The sequence below is a fragment of the Oncorhynchus nerka genome, linkage group LG2 (assembly GCF_034236695.1).
Source record: "Oncorhynchus nerka isolate Pitt River linkage group LG2, Oner_Uvic_2.0, whole genome shotgun sequence".
Taxonomy (NCBI): Eukaryota; Metazoa; Chordata; class Actinopteri; order Salmoniformes; family Salmonidae; genus Oncorhynchus; species Oncorhynchus nerka.
In genome coordinates this window covers 97,982,262-98,003,905 of record NC_088397.1, presented here as the reverse complement: position 1 = coordinate 98,003,905, position 21,644 = coordinate 97,982,262, and the positions used below count along the sequence as shown (strand labels likewise).

The following is a 21,644-nucleotide window of genomic DNA, read 5'->3' as shown; positions in this document are numbered from 1 at the left end:
CAGAGAGAGAGCACAGAGAGAGAAACGAGAGAGAGAGAGAGAGCACAGAGAGAGAGAGCACAGAGAGAGAACGCAGAGAGAGAGAGAGAGCACAGAGAGAGAACAGAGAGAGAGCACAGAGAGAGAACGCAGAGAGAGAGAGAGAGCACAGAGAGAGAACAGAGAGAGAGCACAGAGAGAGAACAGAGAGAGAGAGAACAGAGAGAGAGAGAGCACAGAGAGAGAACGCAGAGAGAGAGAGAGCACAGAGAGAGAACGCAGAGAGAGAACGAGAGCACAGAGAGAGAACAGAGAGAGAGCACGGAGAGAGAACAGAGAGAGAGAGAGAACAGAGAGAGAGAGAGAGAGAGAGAACAGAGAGAGAACAGAGAGAGAGAGATAGAACAGAGAGAGAGAGAACAGAGAGAGAGAGAGAGAACAGAGAGAGAGAACAGAGAGAGAGAACAGAGAGAGAGAGAGAACAGAGAGAGAGGAGAAAGAGAGCACAGAGAGAGAACAGAGAGAGAGAGCACAGAGAGAGAGAGAACAGAGAGAGAACAGAGAGAGAACAGAGAGAGAACAGAGAGAGAACAGAGAGAGCACAGAGAGCACAGAGAGAGAACAGAGAGAGAACAGAGGGAGAGAGAGAGCACACAGAGAGAGAGAACAGAGAGAGAACAGAGAGAGAACAGAGAGAGAACAGAGAGAGAACAGAGAGACAGAGAGCGCACAGAGAGATAACAGAGAGATAACAGAGAGACAGAGAGCGCACAGAGAGAGAGAGAGAGAGAGAGCACAGAGAGAGAGAGAGAGAGAACAGAGAGAGAGAAGAGAGAGAGCACAGAGAGAGAACAGAGAGAGAACAGAGAGAGAGAGCACAGAGAGAGAACAGAGAGAGAGAGCACAGAGAGAGAGAGAACAGAGAGAGAACAGAGAGACAGAGAGAGAACAGAGAGAGCACAGAGAGAGAGAACAGAGAGAGAACAGAGAGAGAGAACAGAGAGAGAACAGAGAGAGAACAGAGAGAGAACAGAGAGAGAACAGAGAGACAGAGAGAGAACAGAGAGACAGAGAGCGCACAGAGAGATAACAGAGAGACAGAGAGCGCACAGAGAGAGAGAGAGAGAGAGCACAGAGAGAGAACAGAGAGAGAGAGCACAGAGAGAGAACAGAGAGAGAGAACAGAGAGAGAACAGAGAGAGAGCGCACAGAGAGAGAACAGAGAGAGAGAGAGAGAACAGAGAGAGAACAGAGAGAGAGAGAGAGCACAGAGAGAGAGAGCACAGAGAGAACAGAGAGAGAAGAGAGAGAGAGAGCACAGAGAGAGAACAGAGAGAGAGAGCACAGAGAGAGAGAACAGAGAGAGAACAGAGAGACAGAGAGAGAACAGAGAGAGAACAGAGAGAGCACAGAGAGAGCACAGAGAGAGAACAGAGAGCACAGAGAGAGAACAGAGAGAGAACAGAGGGAGAACAGAGGGAGAGAGAGAGCACACAGAGAGAGAGAACAGAGAGAGAACAGAGAGAGAACAGAGTCAGAGAGAGAACAGAGAGAGAACAGAGAGACAGAGAGCGCACAGAGAGAGAACAGAGAGACAGAGAGCGCACAGAGAGAGAGAGAGAGAGCACAGAGAGAGAACAGAGAGAGAGAGAGAGCACAGAGAGAGAACAGAGAGAGAGAGAGAACAGAGAGAGAACAGAGAGAGAGCGCACAGAGAGAGAACAGAGAGAGAGAGAGAGAACAGAGAGAGAACAGAGAGAGAGCACAGAGAGAGAGAGAGAGAGAGCACAGAGAGAGAACGAGAGCACAGAGAGAGAACAGAGAGAGAACAGAGAGAGAGAGCACAGAGAGAGAACAGAGAGAGAGAACAGAGAGAGAACAGAGAGAGAGAGAGAACAGAGAGAACAGAGAGAGAGAGAGCACAGAGAGAACAGAGAGAGAGAGAGCACAGAGAGAACAGAGAGAGAGAGCACAGAGAGAGAGCACAGAGAGAGACAGAGAGCACAGAGAGAGAACAGAGAGAGAGAGAGAACAGAGAGAGCACAGAGAGAGAACAGAGAGAGAACAGAGGGAGAGAGAGAGAGTACACAGAGAGAGAGAACAGAGAGAGAACAGAGAGAGAGAACAGAGAGAGAGAGATAGAGAGCACAGAGAGAGAACAGAGAGAGAACAGAGAGAGAACAGAGAGACAGAGAGAGAGAGCGCACAGAGAGAGAACAGAGAGAACAGAGAGAGAGAGCACAGAGAGAGAACAGAGAGAGAGAGAGAACAGAGAGAACAGAGAGAGAACAGAGAGAACAGAGAGAGAGCGCACAGAGAGAGCGAGCACAGAGAGAGAACAGAGAGAGAGAGCACAGAGAGAGAGAGCACAGAGAGAGAGAGCACAGAGAGAGAGCACAGAGAGAGAACGAGAGCACAGAGAGAGAACAGAGAGAGAGAGAGAGCACAGAGAGAGCACAGAGAGAGAGCACAGAGAGAGAACAGAGAACAGAGAGAGAGAGAGCACAGAGAGAGAGAGAGCACAGAGAGAGAAGAGAGAGAGAGACAGAGAGAGAACAGAGAGAGAACAGAGAGAGAGAGAGACAGAGAGAGACAGAGAGAGAGAACAGAGAGAGAGAGAGCACAGAGAAAGAACAGAGAGAGAGAGAACAGAGAGAGAACAGAGAGAGAGAGCACAGAGAGAGAACATAGAGAGCACAGAGAGAGAACAGAGAGAGAGAGAGAGAACAGAGAGAGAGAGAGAGAGAGAGACAGAGACACAGAGAGAGAGAGCACAGAGAGAGAAACAGAGAGAGAGAGCACAGAGAGAGAGAGCACAGAGAGAGAGCACAGAGAGAGAGAGCACAGAGAGAGAGAGCACAGAGAGAGAGAGAGCACAGAGAGAGAGAGAGCACAGAGAGAGAGAGAGCACAGACCTCAGCCTTCTGAGTCTTTTTAGCAGGTACATCTTCCTCCATCTCTGACTCCACACTGGAGCACCCACTGCTGCTGGATGTAGAGCTGGCCGCTGGGACGGACTTCTTCTCTGGCTCGGCTTTCGAAGTCGTTTTCCGTCTGAGGGCTGGTGCCTTGGTTGTATCTTCACTGTCCGAGCTGCTAGGAGGACGAGTTTTAGTTTTAGTGCCTTTAGTGTCTGAGGGTTTTGACACAGTCTTGGCGTCGTCCTCTGAGGCACTGGGTTTAGACAGTACTAATCTGTCTCGTTTCTGTTTCTTAGTGGACGTCTTCATTTTTCCGTCCTCCTCAACTTGTCTTTTCAGACTTTGTGGCGATGTGGCTAAGAGAGCCTTGGTCCCCTGGAAAGCAGGAAGAGATGTTGACGGATTTGTTTTCTTCTTCCCCTTCTTCTTCTTCTTCTTCTTTTCTCCCACCTCGTCGCTGTTGTCCTCTTCAAAGATGGCCGCCAGAATCTCCTCCGGTGTGTTGCCATTTCCCGTCTTAGCCAGCGGTACAGGAGCCTCAGAGGCAGTAACCTGGGGCACCTCAGACACTCGGTTTGGTCCAGGTTGTTGTGAATCAGATCCCGGATCGTCGTCGTCACTGTCCCGGTCCAAGCCTTTTAAAAACGATTCTTTAACCAGCTGCTGTAGATCGTCCAGTGAAAACGCTAACCTCTGACAGTTAGTAAACATGGCTTCGTATTCGGAATCGGCGCTAGCCTCAGATGTATCTTCATTTGACTCACTATCGTCAGATGATAATTCTGAAGGAGCGGTCTTCTTTTTAGAGACAACCTTCTTGCCGGTCTTTTGGGCTTTTGAAGGGTCAGAATCACTCTCTTCTTCCGAATCATCATCATCATCATCAGATTCTGAAGGGGTAGTGGATTTCTCAATAGCCTTTTTCTTAGGGAGGACGCTATAAGTCCTTTTGGCTTTTGAAGAGTAGGAATCTTCACGCTCTTCTTCCGAGTCATCATCCTCACCATCACCACTATCACTCTCTGGCGAAGGGGTCTTCTTTATAGGAAAGACTTTCTTTACAGCCTTTTTAGGGAGGACTTTGTTAGCCTTTTTTGCTTTAGTTCTGTCTGTTTCCAGGTTGTTGGTTTGCTTATTCACCTCAGCTTTCTCTTGTGTTTTACTGACCTCGGACAGTTGGTCCTGCTTGGTACCGCTGGGTGTTTTTCTGGAGTTGAGGATCTCATCAGTATCAGCTGAGTCATAATCCTCCTCGTTCTTCCCAGAAGACCCCCCTGGAAGCTGGCAGACATCTTTAATCTTCTGCTGGGTAAGGAATGTTCTGGGTATGTAGTTATCGCCTACCACCTCCAGGTTGTCTTCATCCTCATCTACTACCAGGTCGTCCACCGGGGTGCTCCGCTGTGCCAACATCCTAATGTCCCCACCTGAGTCATCGCCACTGTCAAAAACACACACAGAGGTCTGTGTCTGGAGTTTCTTAGAGGCCGGTGTCTGTTTAGGTTTAGTTGGAGGTCTGGTTTCGCCGTTAGACTTCAGAACCGTTGAACCTTTCTCCGAGGTCCCACAGGACTTCACACGGTCGGACTGTCCGTTTGCAACGACTTTCTTCTTTTTAGCAAGTGGTGTTTTCTGCGGTGGGAACTCTCCTCTCCTCTTCTTACTGATGTCGTCGTCGCCGCCCGATATTTCCCACGTTAGTTGGGACACGGGCGTCGGGTCTGGAACCTCGGCTGAACTCTCTAGTTTCTTGATGTTGTGGCTGTGTTTTGACGGATCGTACTTGATGAAGTGATACTGGAGTCAAGGGGAACTAACATTCTGTTTTTGAGACAATTCAAAAAAAGTAATATTTGTCACATGCGCCGAATACAACAGGTGTAGTAGACCTCACAGTGAAATGCTGAATACAACAGGTGTAGTAGACCTCACAGTGAAATGCTGAATACAACAGGTGTAGTAGACCTCACAGTGAAATGCTGAATACAACAGGTGTAGTAGACCTCACAGTGAAATGCTGAATACAACAGGTGTAGTAGACCTCACAGTGAAATGCTGAATACAACAGGTGTAGTAGACCTCACAGTGAAATGCTGAATACAACAGGTGTAGTATACCTCACAGTGAAATGCTGAATACAACAGGTGTAGTAGACCTCACAGTGAAATGCTGAATACAACAGGTGTAGTAGACCTCACAGTGAAATGCTGAATACAACAGGTGTAGTAGACCTCACAGTGAAATGCTGAATACAACAGGTGTAGTATACCTTACAGTGAAATGCTGAATACAACAGGTGTAGTAGACCTCACAGTGAAATGCTGAATACAACAGGTGTAGTAGACCTCACAGTGAAATGCTGAATACAACAGGTGTAGTAGACCTCACAGTGAAATGCTGAATACAACAGGTGTAGTATACCTTACAGTGAAATGCTGAATACAACAGGTGTAGTAGACCTCACAGTGAAATGCTGAATACAACAGGTGTAGTAGACCTTACAGTGAAATGCTGAATACAACAGGTGTAGGTAGACCTCACAGTGAAATGCTGAATACAACAGGTGTAGTAGACCTCACAGTGAAATGCTGAATACAACAGGTGTAGTAGACCTTACAGTGAAATGCTGAATACAACAGGTGTAGTAGACCTCACAGTGAAATGCTGAATACAACAGGTGTAGTAGACCTCACAGTGAAATGCTGAATACAACAGGTAGACCTCACAGTGAAATGCTGAATACAACAGGTGTAGTAGATCTCACAGTGAAATGCTGAATACAACAGGTGTAGTAGATCTCACAGTGAAATGCTGAATACAACAGGTGTAGTAGACCTTACAGTGAAATGCTGAATACAACAGGTAGACCTCACAGTGAAATGCTGAATACAACAGGTGTAGTAGACCTCACAGTGAAATGCTGAATACAACAGGTGTAGTAGACCTCACAGTGAAATGCTGAATACAACAGGTGTAGTAGACCTTACAGTGAAATGCTGAATATAACAGGTGTAGGTAGACCTTACAGTGAAATGCTGAATATAACAGGTGTAGTAGACCTTACAGTGAAATGCTGAATACAACAGGTGTAGGTAGACCTCACAGTGAAATGCTGAATACAACAGGTGTAGTAGACCTTACAGTGAAATGCTGAATACAACAGGTGTAGGTAGACCTTACAGTGAAATGCTGAATACAACAGGTGTAGTAGACCTTACAGTGAAATGCTGAATACAACAGGTGTAGTAGACCTTACAGTGAAATGCTGAGTACAACAGGTGTAGTAGACCTTACAGTGAAATGCTGAATATAACAGGTGTAGGTAGACCTTACAGTGAAATGCTGAATATAACAGGTGTAGTAGACCTTACAGTGAAATGCTGAATACAACAGGTGTAGGTAGACCTCACAGTGAAATGCTGAATACAACAGGTGTAGTAGACCTTACAGTGAAATGCTGAATACAACAGGTGTAGTAGACCTTACAGTGAAATGCTGAGTACAACAGGTGTAGTAGACCTTACAGTGAAATGCTGAATATAACAGGTGTAGGTAGACCTTACAGTGAAATGCTGAATATAACAGGTGTAGTAGACCTTACAGTGAAATGCTGAATACAACAGGTGTAGTAGACCTTACAGTGAAATGCTGAATACAACAGGTGTAGTAGACCTTACAGTGAAATGCTGAATATAACAGGTGAAGGTAGACCTCACAGTGAAATGCTGAATACAACAGGTGTTGTAGACCTCACAGTGAAATGCTGAATACAACAGGTGTAGTAGACCTTACAGTGAAATGCTGAATACAACAGGTGTAGTAGACCTTACAGTGAAATGTTGACTACAACAGGTGTAGTAGACCTTACAGTGAAATGTTGACTACAACAGGTGTAGTAGACCTTACAGTGAAATGTTGACTACAACAGGTGTAGTAGACCTTACAGTGAAATGCTGAATACAACAGGTGTAGTAGACCTTACAGTGAAATGCTGAATATAACAGGTGTAGGTAGACCTTACAGTGAAATGCTGAATACAACAGATGTAGTAGACCTTACAGTGAAATGCTGAATATAACAGGTGTAGTAGACCTTACAGTGAAATGCTGAATACAACAGGTGTAGTAGACCTTACAGTGAAATGCTGAATACAACAGGTGTAGTAGACCTTACCGTAAAATGCTGAATACAACAGGTGTAGTAGACCTTACCGTAAAATGCTGAATACAACAGGTGTAGTAGACCTTACAGTGAAATGCTGAATACAACAGGTGTAGTAGACCTTACCGTAAAATGCTGAATACAACAGGTGTAGTAGACCTTACCGTAAAATGCTGAATACAACAGGTGTAGGTAGACCTTACCGTAAAATGCTGAATACAACAGGTGTAGTAGACCTTACCGTAAAATGCTGAATACAACAGGTGTAGTAGACCTCACAGTGAAATGCTGAATACAACAGGTGTAGTAGACCTTACAGTGAAATGCTGAATACAACAGGTGTAGTAGACCTTACAGTGAAATGCCGAATACAACAGGTGTAGGTAGACCTCACAGTGAAATGCTGAATACAACAGGTGTAGGTAGACCTCACAGTGAAATGCTGAATACAACAGGTGTAGTAGACCTTACCGTAAAATGCTGAATACAACAGGTGTAGGTAGACCTCACAGTGAAATGCTAAATACAACAGGTGTAGTAGACCTCACAGTGAAATGCTGAATACAACAGGTGTAGTAGACCTTACAGTGAAATGCTGAATATAACAGGTGTAGGTAGACCTTACAGTGAAATGCTGAATACAACAGGTACCTTACTGTGAAATGCTGAATATAACAGGTGTAGGTAGACCTTACAGTGAAATGCTGAATACAACAGGTGTAGTAGACCTTACCGTAAAATGCTGAATACAACAGGTGTAGTAGACCTTACAGTGAAATGCTGAATACAACAGGTGTAGTAGACCTTACTGTGAAATGCTGAATACAACAGGTGTAGTAGACCTTACCGTAAAATGCTGAATACAACAGGTGTAGTAGACCTTACCGTAAAATGCTGAATACAACAGGTGTAGTAGACCTTACAGTGAAATGCTGAATATAACAGGTGTAGGTAGACCTTACAGTGAAATGCTGAATACAACAGGTACCTTACTGTGAAATGCTGAATATAACAGGTGTAGGTAGACCTTACAGTGAAATGCTGAATACAACAGGTGTAGTAGACCTTACCGTAAAATGCTGAATACAACAGGTGTAGTAGACCTTACAGTGAAATGCTGAATACAACAGGTGTAGTAGACCTTACTGTGAAATGCTGAATACAACAGGTGTAGTAGACCTTACCGTAAAATGCTGAATACAACAGGTGTAGTAGACCTTACCGTAAAATGCTGAATACAACAGGTGTAGGTAGACCTTACCGTAAAATGCTGAATACAACAGGTGTAGTAGACCTTACCGTAAAATGCTGAATACAACAGGTGTAGTAGACCTCACAGTGAAATGCTGAATACAACAGGTGTAGTAGACCTTACAGTGAAATGCTGAATACAACAGGTGTAGTAGACCTTACAGTGAAATGCCGAATACAACAGGTGTAGGTAGACCTCACAGTGAAATGCTGAATACAACAGGTGTAGGTAGACCTCACAGTGAAATGCTGAATACAACAGGTGTAGTAGACCTTACCGTAAAATGCTGAATACAACAGGTGTAGGTAGACCTCACAGTGAAATGCTAAATACAACAGGTGTAGTAGACCTCACAGTGAAATGCTGAATACAACAGGTGTAGTAGACCTTACAGTGAAATGCTGAATATAACAGGTGTAGGTAGACCTTACAGTGAAATGCTGAATACAACAGGTACCTTACTGTGAAATGCTGAATATAACAGGTGTAGGTAGACCTTACAGTGAAATGCTGAATACAACAGGTGTAGTAGACCTTACCGTAAAATGCTGAATACAACAGGTGTAGTAGACCTTACAGTGAAATGCTGAATACAACAGGTGTAGTAGACCTTACTGTGAAATGCTGAATACAACAGGTGTAGTAGACCTTACCGTAAAATGCTGAATACAACAGGTGTAGTAGACCTTACCGTAAAATGCTGAATACAACAGGTGTAGTAGACCTTACAGTGAAATGCTGAATATAACAGGTGTAGGTAGACCTTACAGTGAAATGCTGAATACAACAGGTACCTTACTGTGAAATGCTGAATATAACAGGTGTAGGTAGACCTTACAGTGAAATGCTGAATACAACAGGTGTAGTAGACCTTACCGTAAAATGCTGAATACAACAGGTGTAGTAGACCTTACAGTGAAATGCTGAATACAACAGGTGTAGTAGACCTTACTGTGAAATGCTGAATACAACAGGTGTAGTAGACCTTACCGTAAAATGCTGAATACAACAGGTGTAGTAGACCTTACAGTGAAATGCTGAATACAACAGGTGTAGTAGACCTCACAGTGAAATGATGAATACAACAGGTGTAGTAGACCTCACAGTGAAATGCTGAATACAACAGGTGTAGTAGACATTACAGTGAAATGCTGAATACAACAGGTGTAGTAGACCTCACAGTGAAATGCTGAATACAACAGGTGTAGTAGACCTCACAGTGAAATGATGAATACAACAGGTGTAGTAGACATTACAGTGAAATGCTGAATACAACAGGTGTAGTAGACCTCACAGTGAAATGCTGAATACAACAGGTGTAGTAGACCTTACAGTGAAATGCTGAATACAACAGGTGTAGTAGACCTTACAGTGAAATGCTGAATACAACAGGTGTAGTAGACCTTACCGTAAAATGCTAACTTACAAGACCTTAACCAACAATGCAGATTAAATTATTATTTTAAAAAGTTATATATAAAATAATAAAAAATGATGACATGGTTATATACCAGTACGAGTCAATGTGCGGGGGTGCAGGTTAGTCGAGCTAATATGTACATGTAGGTAGCAGGGGTAAAGTGACCCCATTTCAGGTAGTCTACGATCAGCTCTTTTGTCTTGCTCACGTTGAGGCAGAGGTTGTTGTCGTGTCACCACGCGGCCAGGTCTCGGACCTCCTCCCATCGTTGTCTGTGATCAGGCCTAACACCTTCGGCAAAGTTAATGGTGTTGGAGTTGTGCGCTGCCAAGCAGTCGTGGGTGAACAGGGAGTACACCCCCTAAGGGGCCCCTGTGTTGAGGATCAAGCATGGCAGATGTGTTGCTACCTACCCTCACCACCTGGGGGCGGCCCATCAGGAAGTACAGGATCCAGTTTGCAGGGGGAGGTGTTCAGTCCCAGAGTCCTTAGCTTAGTGCTGAGCTTTGTGGGCACTATGGTGTTGAACGCTGAGCTGTAGTCAATGAACAGCATTCTCACACGGTTTAGAACTATATCGGAAATTTGAAAAGGATATCTTGTTCCTTCCTTGGCACTTGAGATTAAGAACCGGGAGGACTCGTCCAAATTTACTCACAACCCAATCCTAGAAAAAAAAAAACAATAATTGAGAAATAACACTAAAACATGGATGTTTAAAAAAAAGAAAGAAAAAAAAGACCACAGAACAGCCATTCAGCGCTGCATGTAATTCTCAGGTACAATAATAACCTGGTCTCAGATTGCTTTGCTTTGTGTTGTATGACCATTGTTGCACCACATGCCAATGACTATAGGAGTTGACAGTCAATACAATTAGATCTGGCACCAGTCTAGTACAATAATAAAATACAGGCAAATATACCCCCCCCCCTCCCCCCACACACACACACACACACCTTGTGCCCAGGTATCTCTGTCCCAGGAACAGCTGCCTTCATATGGAAGTTCTCCACCCCTGCCTCCTTCATTGACTCCACGAGTTTGTCTTTGTGGTTGACACTTGGTGATTGGATCTTCTCTGCAGCTTCCTGACGCTCCTGAGCTAATCTAGTAATAGAAAACACACACACACACACACACACACACATCAATTCAATCATACCGTGATTCTGTGATACACAACAGGAGTTGGCCAACATTCCTTTTGAGGAGCTACCCTCGTGTAGGACTCTGGACCAGCCCTTATCTTCGTTCCGCCTTTCAGGACTTTGATTCGCTGAATGAAGTGTTTAGAACAGGGCTGGAGCAAAAGCCTGCACACGTAGTAGACCTCCAAAAGGCCGGTTGGCAACTTCTGATGTAGATACATCAGGACGACACTTGTTCAGAAGATACCTATAGGCCTCCAGACGAGACTCGTTCAGAAGATACCTATAGGCCTACAGACGAGACTCGTTCAGAAGATACCTATAGGCCTACAGACGAGACTCGTTCAGAAGATACCTATAGGCCTACAGACGAGACTCGTTCAGAAGATACCCAGGCCTCCAGACGAGACTCGTTCAGAAGATACCTATAGGCCTCCAGACGAGACTCGTTCAGAAGATACCTATAGGCCTACAGACGAGACTCGTTCAGAAGATACCCAGGCCTCCAGACGAGACTCGTTCAGAAGATACCTATAGGCCTCCAGACGAGACTCGTTCAGAAGATACCCAGGCCTACAGACGAGACTCGTTCAGAAGATACCTATAGGCCTACAGACGAGACTCGTTCAGAAGATACCTATAGGCCTACAGACGAGACTCGTTCAGAAGATACCTATAGGCCTACAGACGAGACTCGTTCAGAAGATACCTATAGGCCTCCAGACGAGACTCGTTCAGAAGATACCCAGGCCTACAGACGAGACTCGTTCAGAAGATACCTATAGGCCTACAGACGAGACTCGTTCAGAAGATACCTATAGGCCTACAGACGAGACTCGTTCAGAAGATACCCAGGCCTACAGACGAGACTCGTTCAGAAGATACCTATAGGCCTCCAGACGAGACTCGTTCAGAAGATACCCAGGCCTACAGACGAGACTCGTTCAGAAGATACCCAGGCCTACAGACGAGACTCGTTCAGAAGATACCTATAGGCCTCCAGACGAGACTCGTTCAGAAGATACCCAGGCCTACAGACGAGACTCGTTCAGAAGATACCCAGGCCTACAGACGACTCGTTCAGAAGATACCTATAGGCCTACAGACGAGACTCGTTCAGAAGATACCTATAGGCCTACAGACGACTCGTTCAGAAGATACCTATAGGCCTACAGACGAGACTCGTTCAGAAGATACCCAGGCCTCCAGACGAGACTCGTTCAGAAGATACCTATAGGCCTACAGACGACTCGTTCAGAAGATACCCAGGCCGACAGACGAGACTCGTTCAGAAGATACCTATAGGCCTACAGACGAGACTCGTTCAGAAGATACCCAGGCCTACAGACGAGACTCGTTCAGAAGATACCTATAGGCCTCCAGACGAGACTCGTTCAGAAGATACCTATAGGCCTACAGACGAGACTCGTTCAGAAGATACCTATAGGCCTACAGACGAGACTCGTTCAGAAGATACCTATAGGCCTACAGACGAGACTCGTTCAGAAGATACCTATAGGCCTACAGACGAGACTCGTTCAGAAGATACCTATAGGCCTCCAGACGAGACTCGTTCAGAAGATACCCAGGCCTCCAGACGAGACTCGTTCAGAAGATACCTATAGGCCTACAGACGAGACTCGTTCAGAAGATACCCAGGCCTACAGACGACTCGTTCAGAAGATACCTATAGGCCTACAGACGAGACTCGTTCAGAAGATACCTATAGGCCTACAGACGACTCGTTCAGAAGATACCTATAGGCCTACAGACGAGACTCGTTCAGAAGATACCTATAGGCCTACAGACGAGACTCGTTCAGAAGATACCCAGGCCTACAGACGAGACTCGTTCAGAAGATACCTATAGGCCTACAGACGAGACTCGTTCAGAAGATACCCAGGCCGACAGACGAGACTCGTTCAGAAGATACCCAGGCCTCCAGACGAGACTCGTTCAGAAGATACCTATAGGCATACAGACGACTCGTTCAGAAGATACCTATAGGCCTACAGACGACTCGTTCAGAAGATACCTATAGGCCTACAGACGAGACTCGTTCAGAAGATACCCAGGCCTACAGACGAGACTCGTTCAGAAGATACCTATAGGCCTACAGACGAGACTCGTTCAGAAGATACCTATAGGCCTACAGACGAGACTCGTTCAGAAGATACCCAGGCCGACAGACGAGACTCGTTCAGAAGATACCCAGGCCTCCAGACGAGACTCGTTCAGAAGATACCTATAGGCATACAGACGACTCGTTCAGAAGATACCTATAGGCCTCCAGACGAGACTCGTTCAGAAGATACCCAGGCCTCCAGACGAGACTCGTTCAGAAGATACCCAGGCCTACAGACGACTCGTTCAGAAGATACCTATAGGCCTACAGACGAGACTCGTTCAGAAGATACCTATAGGCCTACAGACGAGACTCGTTCAGAAGATACCTATAGGCCTACAGACGACTCGTTCAGAAGATACCTATAGGCCTCCAGACGACTCGTTCAGAAGATACCTATAGGCCTACAGACGAGACTCGTTCAGAAGATACCCAGGCCTACAGACGAGACTCGTTCAGAAGATACCCAGGCGTACAGACGAGACTCGTTCAGAAGATACCTATAGGCCTACAGACGAGACTCGTTCAGAAGATACCCAGGCCTCCAGACGAGACTCGTTCAGAAGATACCCAGGCCTACAGACGAGACTCGTTCAGAAGATACCTATAGGCCTACAGACGAGACTCGTTCAGAAGATACCCAGGCCTACAGACGAGACTCGTTCAGAAGATACCCAGGCCTACAGACGACTCGTTCAGAAGATACCTATAGGCCTACAGACGAGACTCGTTCAGAAGATACCCAGGCCTACAGACGACTCGTTCAGAAGATACCTATAGGCCTACAGACGAGACTCGTTCAGAAGATACCCAGGCCTACAGACGAGACTCGTTCAGAAGATACCTATAGGCCTACAGACGAGACTCGTTCAGAAGATACCCAGGCCTACAGACGAGACTCGTTCAGAAGATACCCAGGCCTACAGACGAGACTCGTTCAGAAGATACCCAGGCCGACAGACAACACTTGTTCAGAAGATACCCAGGCCGACAGACGTTTGCAGTGAAACACAAATAGGAATATCCTTACTTCTGTAAGAACGTTTCTCTGGCCTGCTCAATTTGTATTGTTCCACCTTTCCATTTGGACTTGTTCAACACAGTCATACCTAACAGGGACACAACAGGGACACAACAGGGACACAACAGGGACACAAAGTCGGTTAGAAACAGAATTAATCATCGGACGTATCAGAATGTGTATATCATGTTTGAGAGAGCGCTTAATAAAAGACACCTACATTTCTTAAAACCAGCATCAGTAATTTCTAAATTGATATATCCAAAGGTTTTATAAGGAACTCCTGTGGAAGAAGGACAACACATCGTTACAAATGACAGTAAAACTGCTGTGGAAATACAATCCATGTCAGCATGGGGATTAGCCCTACGAAGCTCACAGTCACGTATCAATGTCAGCACGGGGATTAGAGTGTGAGATTGGTACTCGGCCAATGACTGTAGAGTGTGAGATTGGTACTCGGCCAATGACTGTAGAGTGTGAGATTGGTACTCGGCCAATGACTGTAGAGTGTGAGATTGGTACTCGGCCAATGACTGTAGAGTGTGAGATTGGTACTCGGCCAATGACTGTAGAATGTGAGATTGGTACTCGGCCAATGACTGTAGAGTGTGAGATTGGTACTCGCCAATGACTGTAGAGTGAGATTGGTACTCGCCAATGACTGTAGAGTGTGAGATTGGTACTCGGCCAATGACTGTAGAGTGTGAGATTGGTACTCGGCCAATGACTGTAGAGTGTGAGATTGGTACTCGGCCAATGACTGTAGAGTGTGAGATTGGTACTCGGCCAATGACTGTAGAGTGTGAGATTGGTACTCGGCCAATGACTGTAGAGTGTGAGATTGGTACTCGGCCAATGACTGTAGAGTGTGAGATTGGTACTCGGCCAATGACTGTACCCATTTCAGCAGCTCGTTTTCCCGCGTTGGAATCCGTAATCTGTAAATGGTTCTGATGAAAAGCGCATGGTTTGCATTGCAGAGCCCGTGAAAGTATTCAAATCTAATTATTTGATGCTACCACCCACTTCTAAGTCCAAACCAAACATGAATTCCATGTTGTGTCTCTCTTATCACACACACCGACCGGTCTGTGTTTCACAGCTGTTTGTCTAGCCAATCAGCCTTGCATTTGGGCAACATGCTGCAGTAGATGGGAGATAGAACGAAGCCTGAGCACCATATATGACCTGGAGGCTGGTAGCAGCATCAAACAATATAATACTTCCTTGGGCTCGGAGATGAAAGTGACCTTTCCATCAGAACAGTCTACCGATTATGGGATACCTTCCACCACGGGATACACGCTGCTAAAACAAGTGTTGCTACGGGTCGTCACATAGCCACAAAGTTGTTGCTTATAGATCGCCATTAGACTGTAATTTCATTCATTAAATAATGAATTGAAAGGTTTAATAAACTGGGTTAAACAGGGATATGATAATCACTGCTCTGATCCTAGAAGATGTTGGGGTAGTGTGTGACCATACCTTCATCATCTCTCCGGGTCCGGAGTTCCACATCCTGAACATCACCAAATTTACCAAATCTGTCTTTCAGATCCTTTTGAGTGATGGTGTGGCTGAGGCCACCGATATATAGACGTTTCATGATGACCAACTCCTCAGATTGACAGATCTGTCAAAGAGAACAAGGTAAAAACTTATCAGCTAGCTAACTAAGTAAAGTCATACATGGCTAAAGCTAGGTGCAAGACCGATTGCGCTATCAACTCTAGCGGACTAAACCTCACTATCTTAAAGCTGGTGAAGTTCATCATAAACTAACGGCGTGGAGCCGAGACTTTGTGGACTGTAGATCCGACTACATTAATTTGCCCAAGGTCAACACGTAAAATACATGATGCAACTCCCACATATGTTTGTCTTCTGTAGCTGCGTCCTTTTTTTTTGTTCGCTGAAATCCATACTTTCTCAAACGTTTATTAAAATAGAACCACATAGACTGTTTGCGCATTGCTTTTCAGCGCTAATGGCCGTGTTACAATTGAATCTCACCAATGAAACAGTCGGTGGTCGTATTTGATTAACAAGCAACCACAGAAGACAAACAGTTAAAATGTGGGCATTTAATATTTTTTTGTTGTTTCAGCATTGACCTTTGGAAAAAACGATGTAATCGGAGCTAGATTCCACAAAGCATGGTAGCGGCTGCACGCCGTTATTGAAGTTCAGAAACTTCCTTCAGCCGCGGAGTTGAATCCGTTTATATCAACACCAAACACAACAGTACGCGTTGACATAAGTACCTTTGCTAACTGGACAAGTTGAACAAAATTGAGGCAGAAATCCAAGTGTGTAAAGTAAAAGATTAAATATATTAATCGATCCGAAATGAACATGTAATCACAAACTGTTTACCTCGGCGTTGGAAATTCACACGCATCCAGATCGGTGTGGTACACGAAAAAGATTCCGGACACATTTGTGAACACATGTGTTTAGTTCCGGAGTTTCATGGTTCCGCGTTGTGTCGTCGGGACTCTGGGGTTGTATTTCGGGGACGTTGGCTTTCTAAAATAAATAAATGAATAAAATACTTATCACACAAGTATCATATCATTTACCTTCGCTATCTTGGTATTACCAATGTTGTTTGAGTTGACAAAACGTTATGATCTTCTGAGATGTAATATACCTCCGTTAATTTGAGCGTACGCAGATCCGTCCCACAACATTTATTCCGGAAGTCAGAAACAGCGCGAAAGGTTTGTTTTGAAACACAAGAGTATTTCAGAGGAGTCTGGCAGGTAAATTAGATCCACGTTGTCTTAAATCTGACAATACAGATGAGCTATCTGTGTTCAGTTAGCGAGTTACTAGTTCGTTTATCATTGATTAGATAAGTGTGAAAACGAACTATATGACGGGATATTTATGAGAATAGCAAGCTAGTTCTCTTCGTTGCTTTGCAAGAAGTTGCCACTCAAAAAACACTTTGATTTCTTTGCAGAATGAAGAAGAATCTGGAAAATGTTTACGAGGCTCAAATCGAAGCACTCCAAGAAGAGATTGCAGCACTGCAATGCCAACAGGACAAGAATGAACGAGAGATCGCTATGAACCTCACGGGAGGACGCATGCAAGATGCTCTGTGAGTTGAAATTAGGACAGAATTTACAAAACTCGGTCCGGGGCTTTGGTGGGAAAAGTACGCAATTGTCATACTTGAGTAAAAGTAAAGATACCTTAAGAGAAAATGTCTCAAGTAAAAGTCACCCAGTAAAATACTACTTCAGTAAAAGTCTAAAAGTATTTGGGTTTTAAATATACTTAAGTATCAAAAGTAAATTTAATTGCTAAAATATAGTTATAGTAAAAGTATAAGTCATTGAAAATTCCTTATTGAGCAAAGCAGACGGCACCATTTTCTTGTTTTAAAAATGTACAGATAGCCAGGGGCTCACTCCAACACTCAGACATCATTACAGATAGCCAGGGGCTCACTCCAACACTCAGACATCATTACAGATAGCCAGGGGCTCACTCCAACACTCAGACATCATTACAGATACGTTTTCTAGTTCCCAACCAGCGTGTGAACGCGGCATGCGGTTGATGGCTTCACAGCCTCCCGGGCCACTCTACGAACACACGTTTTCTAGTCCCAACCAGCGTGTGAACGCGGCATGCGGTTGATGGCTTTCACAGCCTCCCGGGCCACTCTACGAACACACGTTTTCACAGCCTCCCGGGCCACTCTACGAACACTTACAGTTTCCCCATTTAAATGTTCTAACATGTTGAATATATTTAGCCTCAAATCTGCCAATCGTACTGCTGCGGAGGTGCCACCAATGTGTATGTACTATACCGATTTACTAAACTGAACAAAAATACAAACGCCACATGATCACTACATGTGTGTAATAAAATTAAAAACCATGGTCATTACACAGGTGCACCTTGTACTGGGGACAAATTAATATGCCACTCTAAAATGTGCAGTTTTTGTCACACAACACAATACCACAGATGTCTCAAGATTAGAGGGAGCGTGCAATTGGCATGCGGACTGCAGGAATGTCCACTAGAGCTGTTGCCAGAGAATTGAATGTTAATTTTTCTACCATAAGCCGCCTCAGAGAATTTGTCAGTACGCCCAACCGGCCTCACAACCTGCAGACCACGTGTCATAAAAGCTACGGACAACGAACACAATTGCATTTTATCAATGGCAACTTGAATGCACAGAGATACAATTTGGAAGCTGAAAATGTCCCAGTTCTTCCATTGCCTGCATACTCACCAGACAAGTCACCCATTGAGCATGTTTGGAATGCTCTGGATCGATGTGTTACGACAGCGTGTTCCAGTTCCCACCAATATCCAGTAACTTTGCCACAGCCATTTATAGAGGAGTGGGACACCATCGCACAGGCCACAATCAAAAAGCCTGAACAACTCTATGTGAAGGAGATGTGTCGCGCTGGATGAGGCAAATGGTCACACCAGATACTGACTGGTTTTCTGATCCACACCTCCACCTTTTTCTGTTTTCTGGTATCTGTGACCAACAGATGCATATCTATATTCCCAGTCATGTGACATCTATAGATTAGGGTCTAATGAATCTATTTCAATTGACTGATTTCCTCATATGAACTGTAACTCCGTAACCCCCCCCCCCCCCCCCCCCCCCCCCGTGGGAATCGAACGCACAATGCTGGCGTTGCTCTACCAACTGAGCCACACAGGACCAGTTCATTCATCTATGGTGGTGGTGGTGTTGTTGTTTCCTCAACACACAGGTTGATCATGACAGGACATCAGGAGAAGGAGATGGGGAAAAGTCAGAGAGACATCACAGCTCACCTGAAGACTGAGATAATGGAGATGGAGGAAGATCTCATCAGACAGACCAAGATAAACGGAATCGTTCTGGTCAACTGCTGTGTGAAGACTGTGGAGAAAGGTAAGGGCTATGACTAGTCAACTGCTGTGTGAAGACTGTGGAGAAAGGTAACTGTCATTCTTTAGAACTACTCCTATGACTAGGACTATGGGTAGGGGTAGGACTAGGGGTAGGACTAGGGGTAGGACTAGGGGTAGGGCTAAGTTTAGGACTAGGGGTATGACTAGGGGTAGGACTAAGTGTAGGACTAGGGGTAGGATTAAGTTTAGGACTAAGGGTAGGGCTAGGGGTAGGGTTAGGACTAGGGGTAGGACTAAGTTGGGTAGGACTATGGGTAGGGCTAGGACTATGGGTAGGACTATGGGTAGGACTAGGGGTAGGACTAAGTTTAGGACTAGGGGTAGGATTAAGTTTAGGACTAAGGGTAGGGCTAGGGGTAGGGTTAGGACTAGGGGTAGGACTAAGTTGGGTAGGACTATGGGTAGGGCTAGGACTATGGGTAGGACTATGGGTAGGACTATGGGTAGGGCTAGGTCTATGACTAGGTAGGGTTAGGTCTATGACTAGGACTATGGGTAGGGGTAGGGTTAGGTCTATGGGTAGGGTCAGGTCTATGACTAGGGTTAGGTCTATGACTAGGGTTAGGGTTAGGTCTATGACTAGGGGTAGGGGTAGGGGTAGGTCTATGGGTAGGACTATGGGTAGGACTAGGGGTAGGTCTATGACTAGGGGTAGGTCTATGACTATGGGTAGGGATAGGGTTAGGACTAGGTCTACGACTAGGGTTAGGTCTATGACTAGGGGTAGGACTATGGGTAGGACTATGACTAGGGGTAGGTCTATGACTAGGGGTAGGACTATGGGTAGGGGTAGGTCTATGACTAGGGGTAGGACTATGGGTAGGACTATGACTAGGGGTAGGTCTATGACTAGGGGTAGGACTATGGGTAGGACTATGACTAGGGGTAGGTCTATGACTAGGGGTAGGACTATGGGTAGGACTATGACTAGGGGTAGGTCTATGACTAGGGGTAGGACTAGGGGTAGGACTATGACTAGGGGTAGGTCTATGACTAGGGGTAGGTCTATGACTATGGGTAGGACTATGACTATGGGTAGGACTATGACTAGGGGTAGGACTATGGGTAGGTCTATGACTAGGGGTAGGTCTATGACTATGGGTAGGGATAGGGTTAGGTCTATGACTAGGACTATGGGTAGGGGTATGTCTATGACTAGGGGTAGGACTATGGGTAGGTCTATGACTATGGGTAGGGTTAGGGGTAGGTCTATGACTAGGGGTAGGACTAGGGTTAGGGTTAGGTCTATGACTAGGGGTAGGACCAGGTCTATGACGGGGTAGGACTAGGTCTACGACTAGGGTTAGGACTAGGTCTACGACTAGGGTTAGGTCTACGACTAGGGGTAGGACTAGGTCTACGACTAGGGGTAGGACTAGGTCTATAACTAGGGGTAGGGTTAGGTCTATGACTTTGGGTAGGAATAGGTCTACGACTAGGGGTAGGGTTAGAGGAAGGACTAGGGGTAGGGTTTAGATTAGGGGAAGGACTAGGTAGGGTTTAGATTAGGGGAAGGACTAGGGGTAGGGTTTAGATTAGGGGAGGGACTAGAGGTAGGGTTTAGATTAGGGAAGGACTAGAGGTAGGGTTTAGATTAGGGGGGTAGGGTTTAGATTAGGGAAGGACTAGGGGTAGGCTTTAGATTAGGGGAAGGACTAGAGGTAGGGTTTAGATTAGGGGAGGGGGGTAGGGTTTAGATTAGGGGAGGGGTAGGGTTTAGATTAGGGAAGGACTAGGGGTAGGGTTTAGATTAGGGAAGGACTAGGGGTAGGGTTTAGATTAAGGAAGGACTAGGGGTAGGGTTTAGATTAGGGAAGGACTAGGGGTAGGGTTTAGATTAGGGGAGGGACTAGGGGTAGGGTTTAGATTAGGGGAAGGACTAGGGGTAGGGTTTAGATTAGGGAAGGACTAGGGGTAGGGTTTAGATTAGGGGAGGGACTAGGGGTAGGGTTTAGATTAGGGAAGGACTAGGGGTAGGGTTTAGATTAGGGGAGGGACTAGGGGTAGGGTTTAGATTAAGGGAAGGACTAGGGGTAGGCTTTAGATTAGGGGAGGGACTAGGGGTAGGGTTTAGATTAAGGGAGGGACTAGGGGTAGGCTTTAGATTAGGGGAGGGACTAGGGGTAGGGTTTAGATTAGGGGTAGGGTTTAGATTAGGGGAGGGACTATAGGTAGGGTTTAGATTAGGGGAGGGGTAGGGTTTAGATTAGGGGAGGGGTAGGGTTTAGATTAGGGGAAGGACTAGGGGTAGGGTTTAGATTAGGGGAAGGACTAGGGGTAGGGTTTAGATTAGGGGTAGGCTTTAGATTAGGGAGGGACTAGGGGTAGGGTTTAGATTAGGGGAGGGACTAGGGGTAGGGTTTAGATTAGGGGAGGGACTAGGGGTAGGCTTTAGATTAGGGGAGGGACTAGGGGTAGGGTTTAGATTAGGGAGGGACTAGGGGTAGGGTTTAGATTAGGGAGGGACTAGGGGTAGGGTTTAGATTAGGGAGGGTTTAGATTAGGTAGGCTTTAGATTAGGGGAGGGGTTTAGATTAGGGGAGGGGTTTAGATTAGGGAGGGGTTTAGATTAGGGGAGGGACTAGGGGTAGGCTTTAGATTAGGGGAGGGGCTAGGGTTTAGATTAGGGGAGGGACTAGGGGTAGGGTTTAGATTAGG

The 21,644-nt window shown here is 45.6% G+C and overlaps 2 protein-coding genes across 11 annotated transcripts in view; one reads left to right on the top strand and one right to left on the bottom strand.

Annotated features, from left to right (window-relative positions):
- The window catches only part of nol8 (nucleolar protein 8), a 31,179-nt gene extending 14,662 nt beyond the window's left edge, over positions 1-16,517 (bottom strand). For 7 of the 9 annotated variants that reach the window (XM_029653535.2, XM_029653536.2, XM_029653537.2 and 4 more), the window contains exons 1-7: positions 16,301-16,405; positions 15,522-15,669; positions 14,251-14,313; positions 14,040-14,118; positions 10,693-10,843; positions 10,332-10,400; positions 2,895-4,691 (exon numbers count right to left, since the gene is read on the bottom strand). In XM_029653535.2, coding sequence (XP_029509395.2) covers positions 2,895-4,691; positions 10,332-10,400; positions 10,693-10,843; positions 14,040-14,118; positions 14,251-14,313; positions 15,522-15,669; positions 16,301-16,393 — 2,400 coding nt within the window. In that variant the 5' untranslated portion in view covers positions 16,394-16,405. The other 2 variants (XM_065004566.1, XM_065004569.1) reach the window with 2 other exon arrangements.
- A 144-nt stretch (positions 16,518-16,661) lies between these two features.
- cenpp (centromere protein P) overlaps positions 16,662-21,644 on the top strand; it is a 228,831-nt gene continuing 223,848 nt past the window's right edge. Inside the window, exons 1-3 of one of the 2 annotated variants that reach the window (XM_065004572.1) lie at positions 16,662-16,759; positions 17,005-17,145; positions 18,803-18,966. In XM_065004572.1, coding sequence (XP_064860644.1) covers positions 17,006-17,145; positions 18,803-18,966 — 304 coding nt within the window. In that variant the 5' untranslated portion in view covers positions 16,662-16,759; position 17,005. Of the gene's footprint in view, positions 16,802-17,004; positions 17,146-18,802; positions 18,967-21,644 lie in introns of both variants that reach the window. The other variant, XM_065004571.1, reaches the window with a different exon arrangement.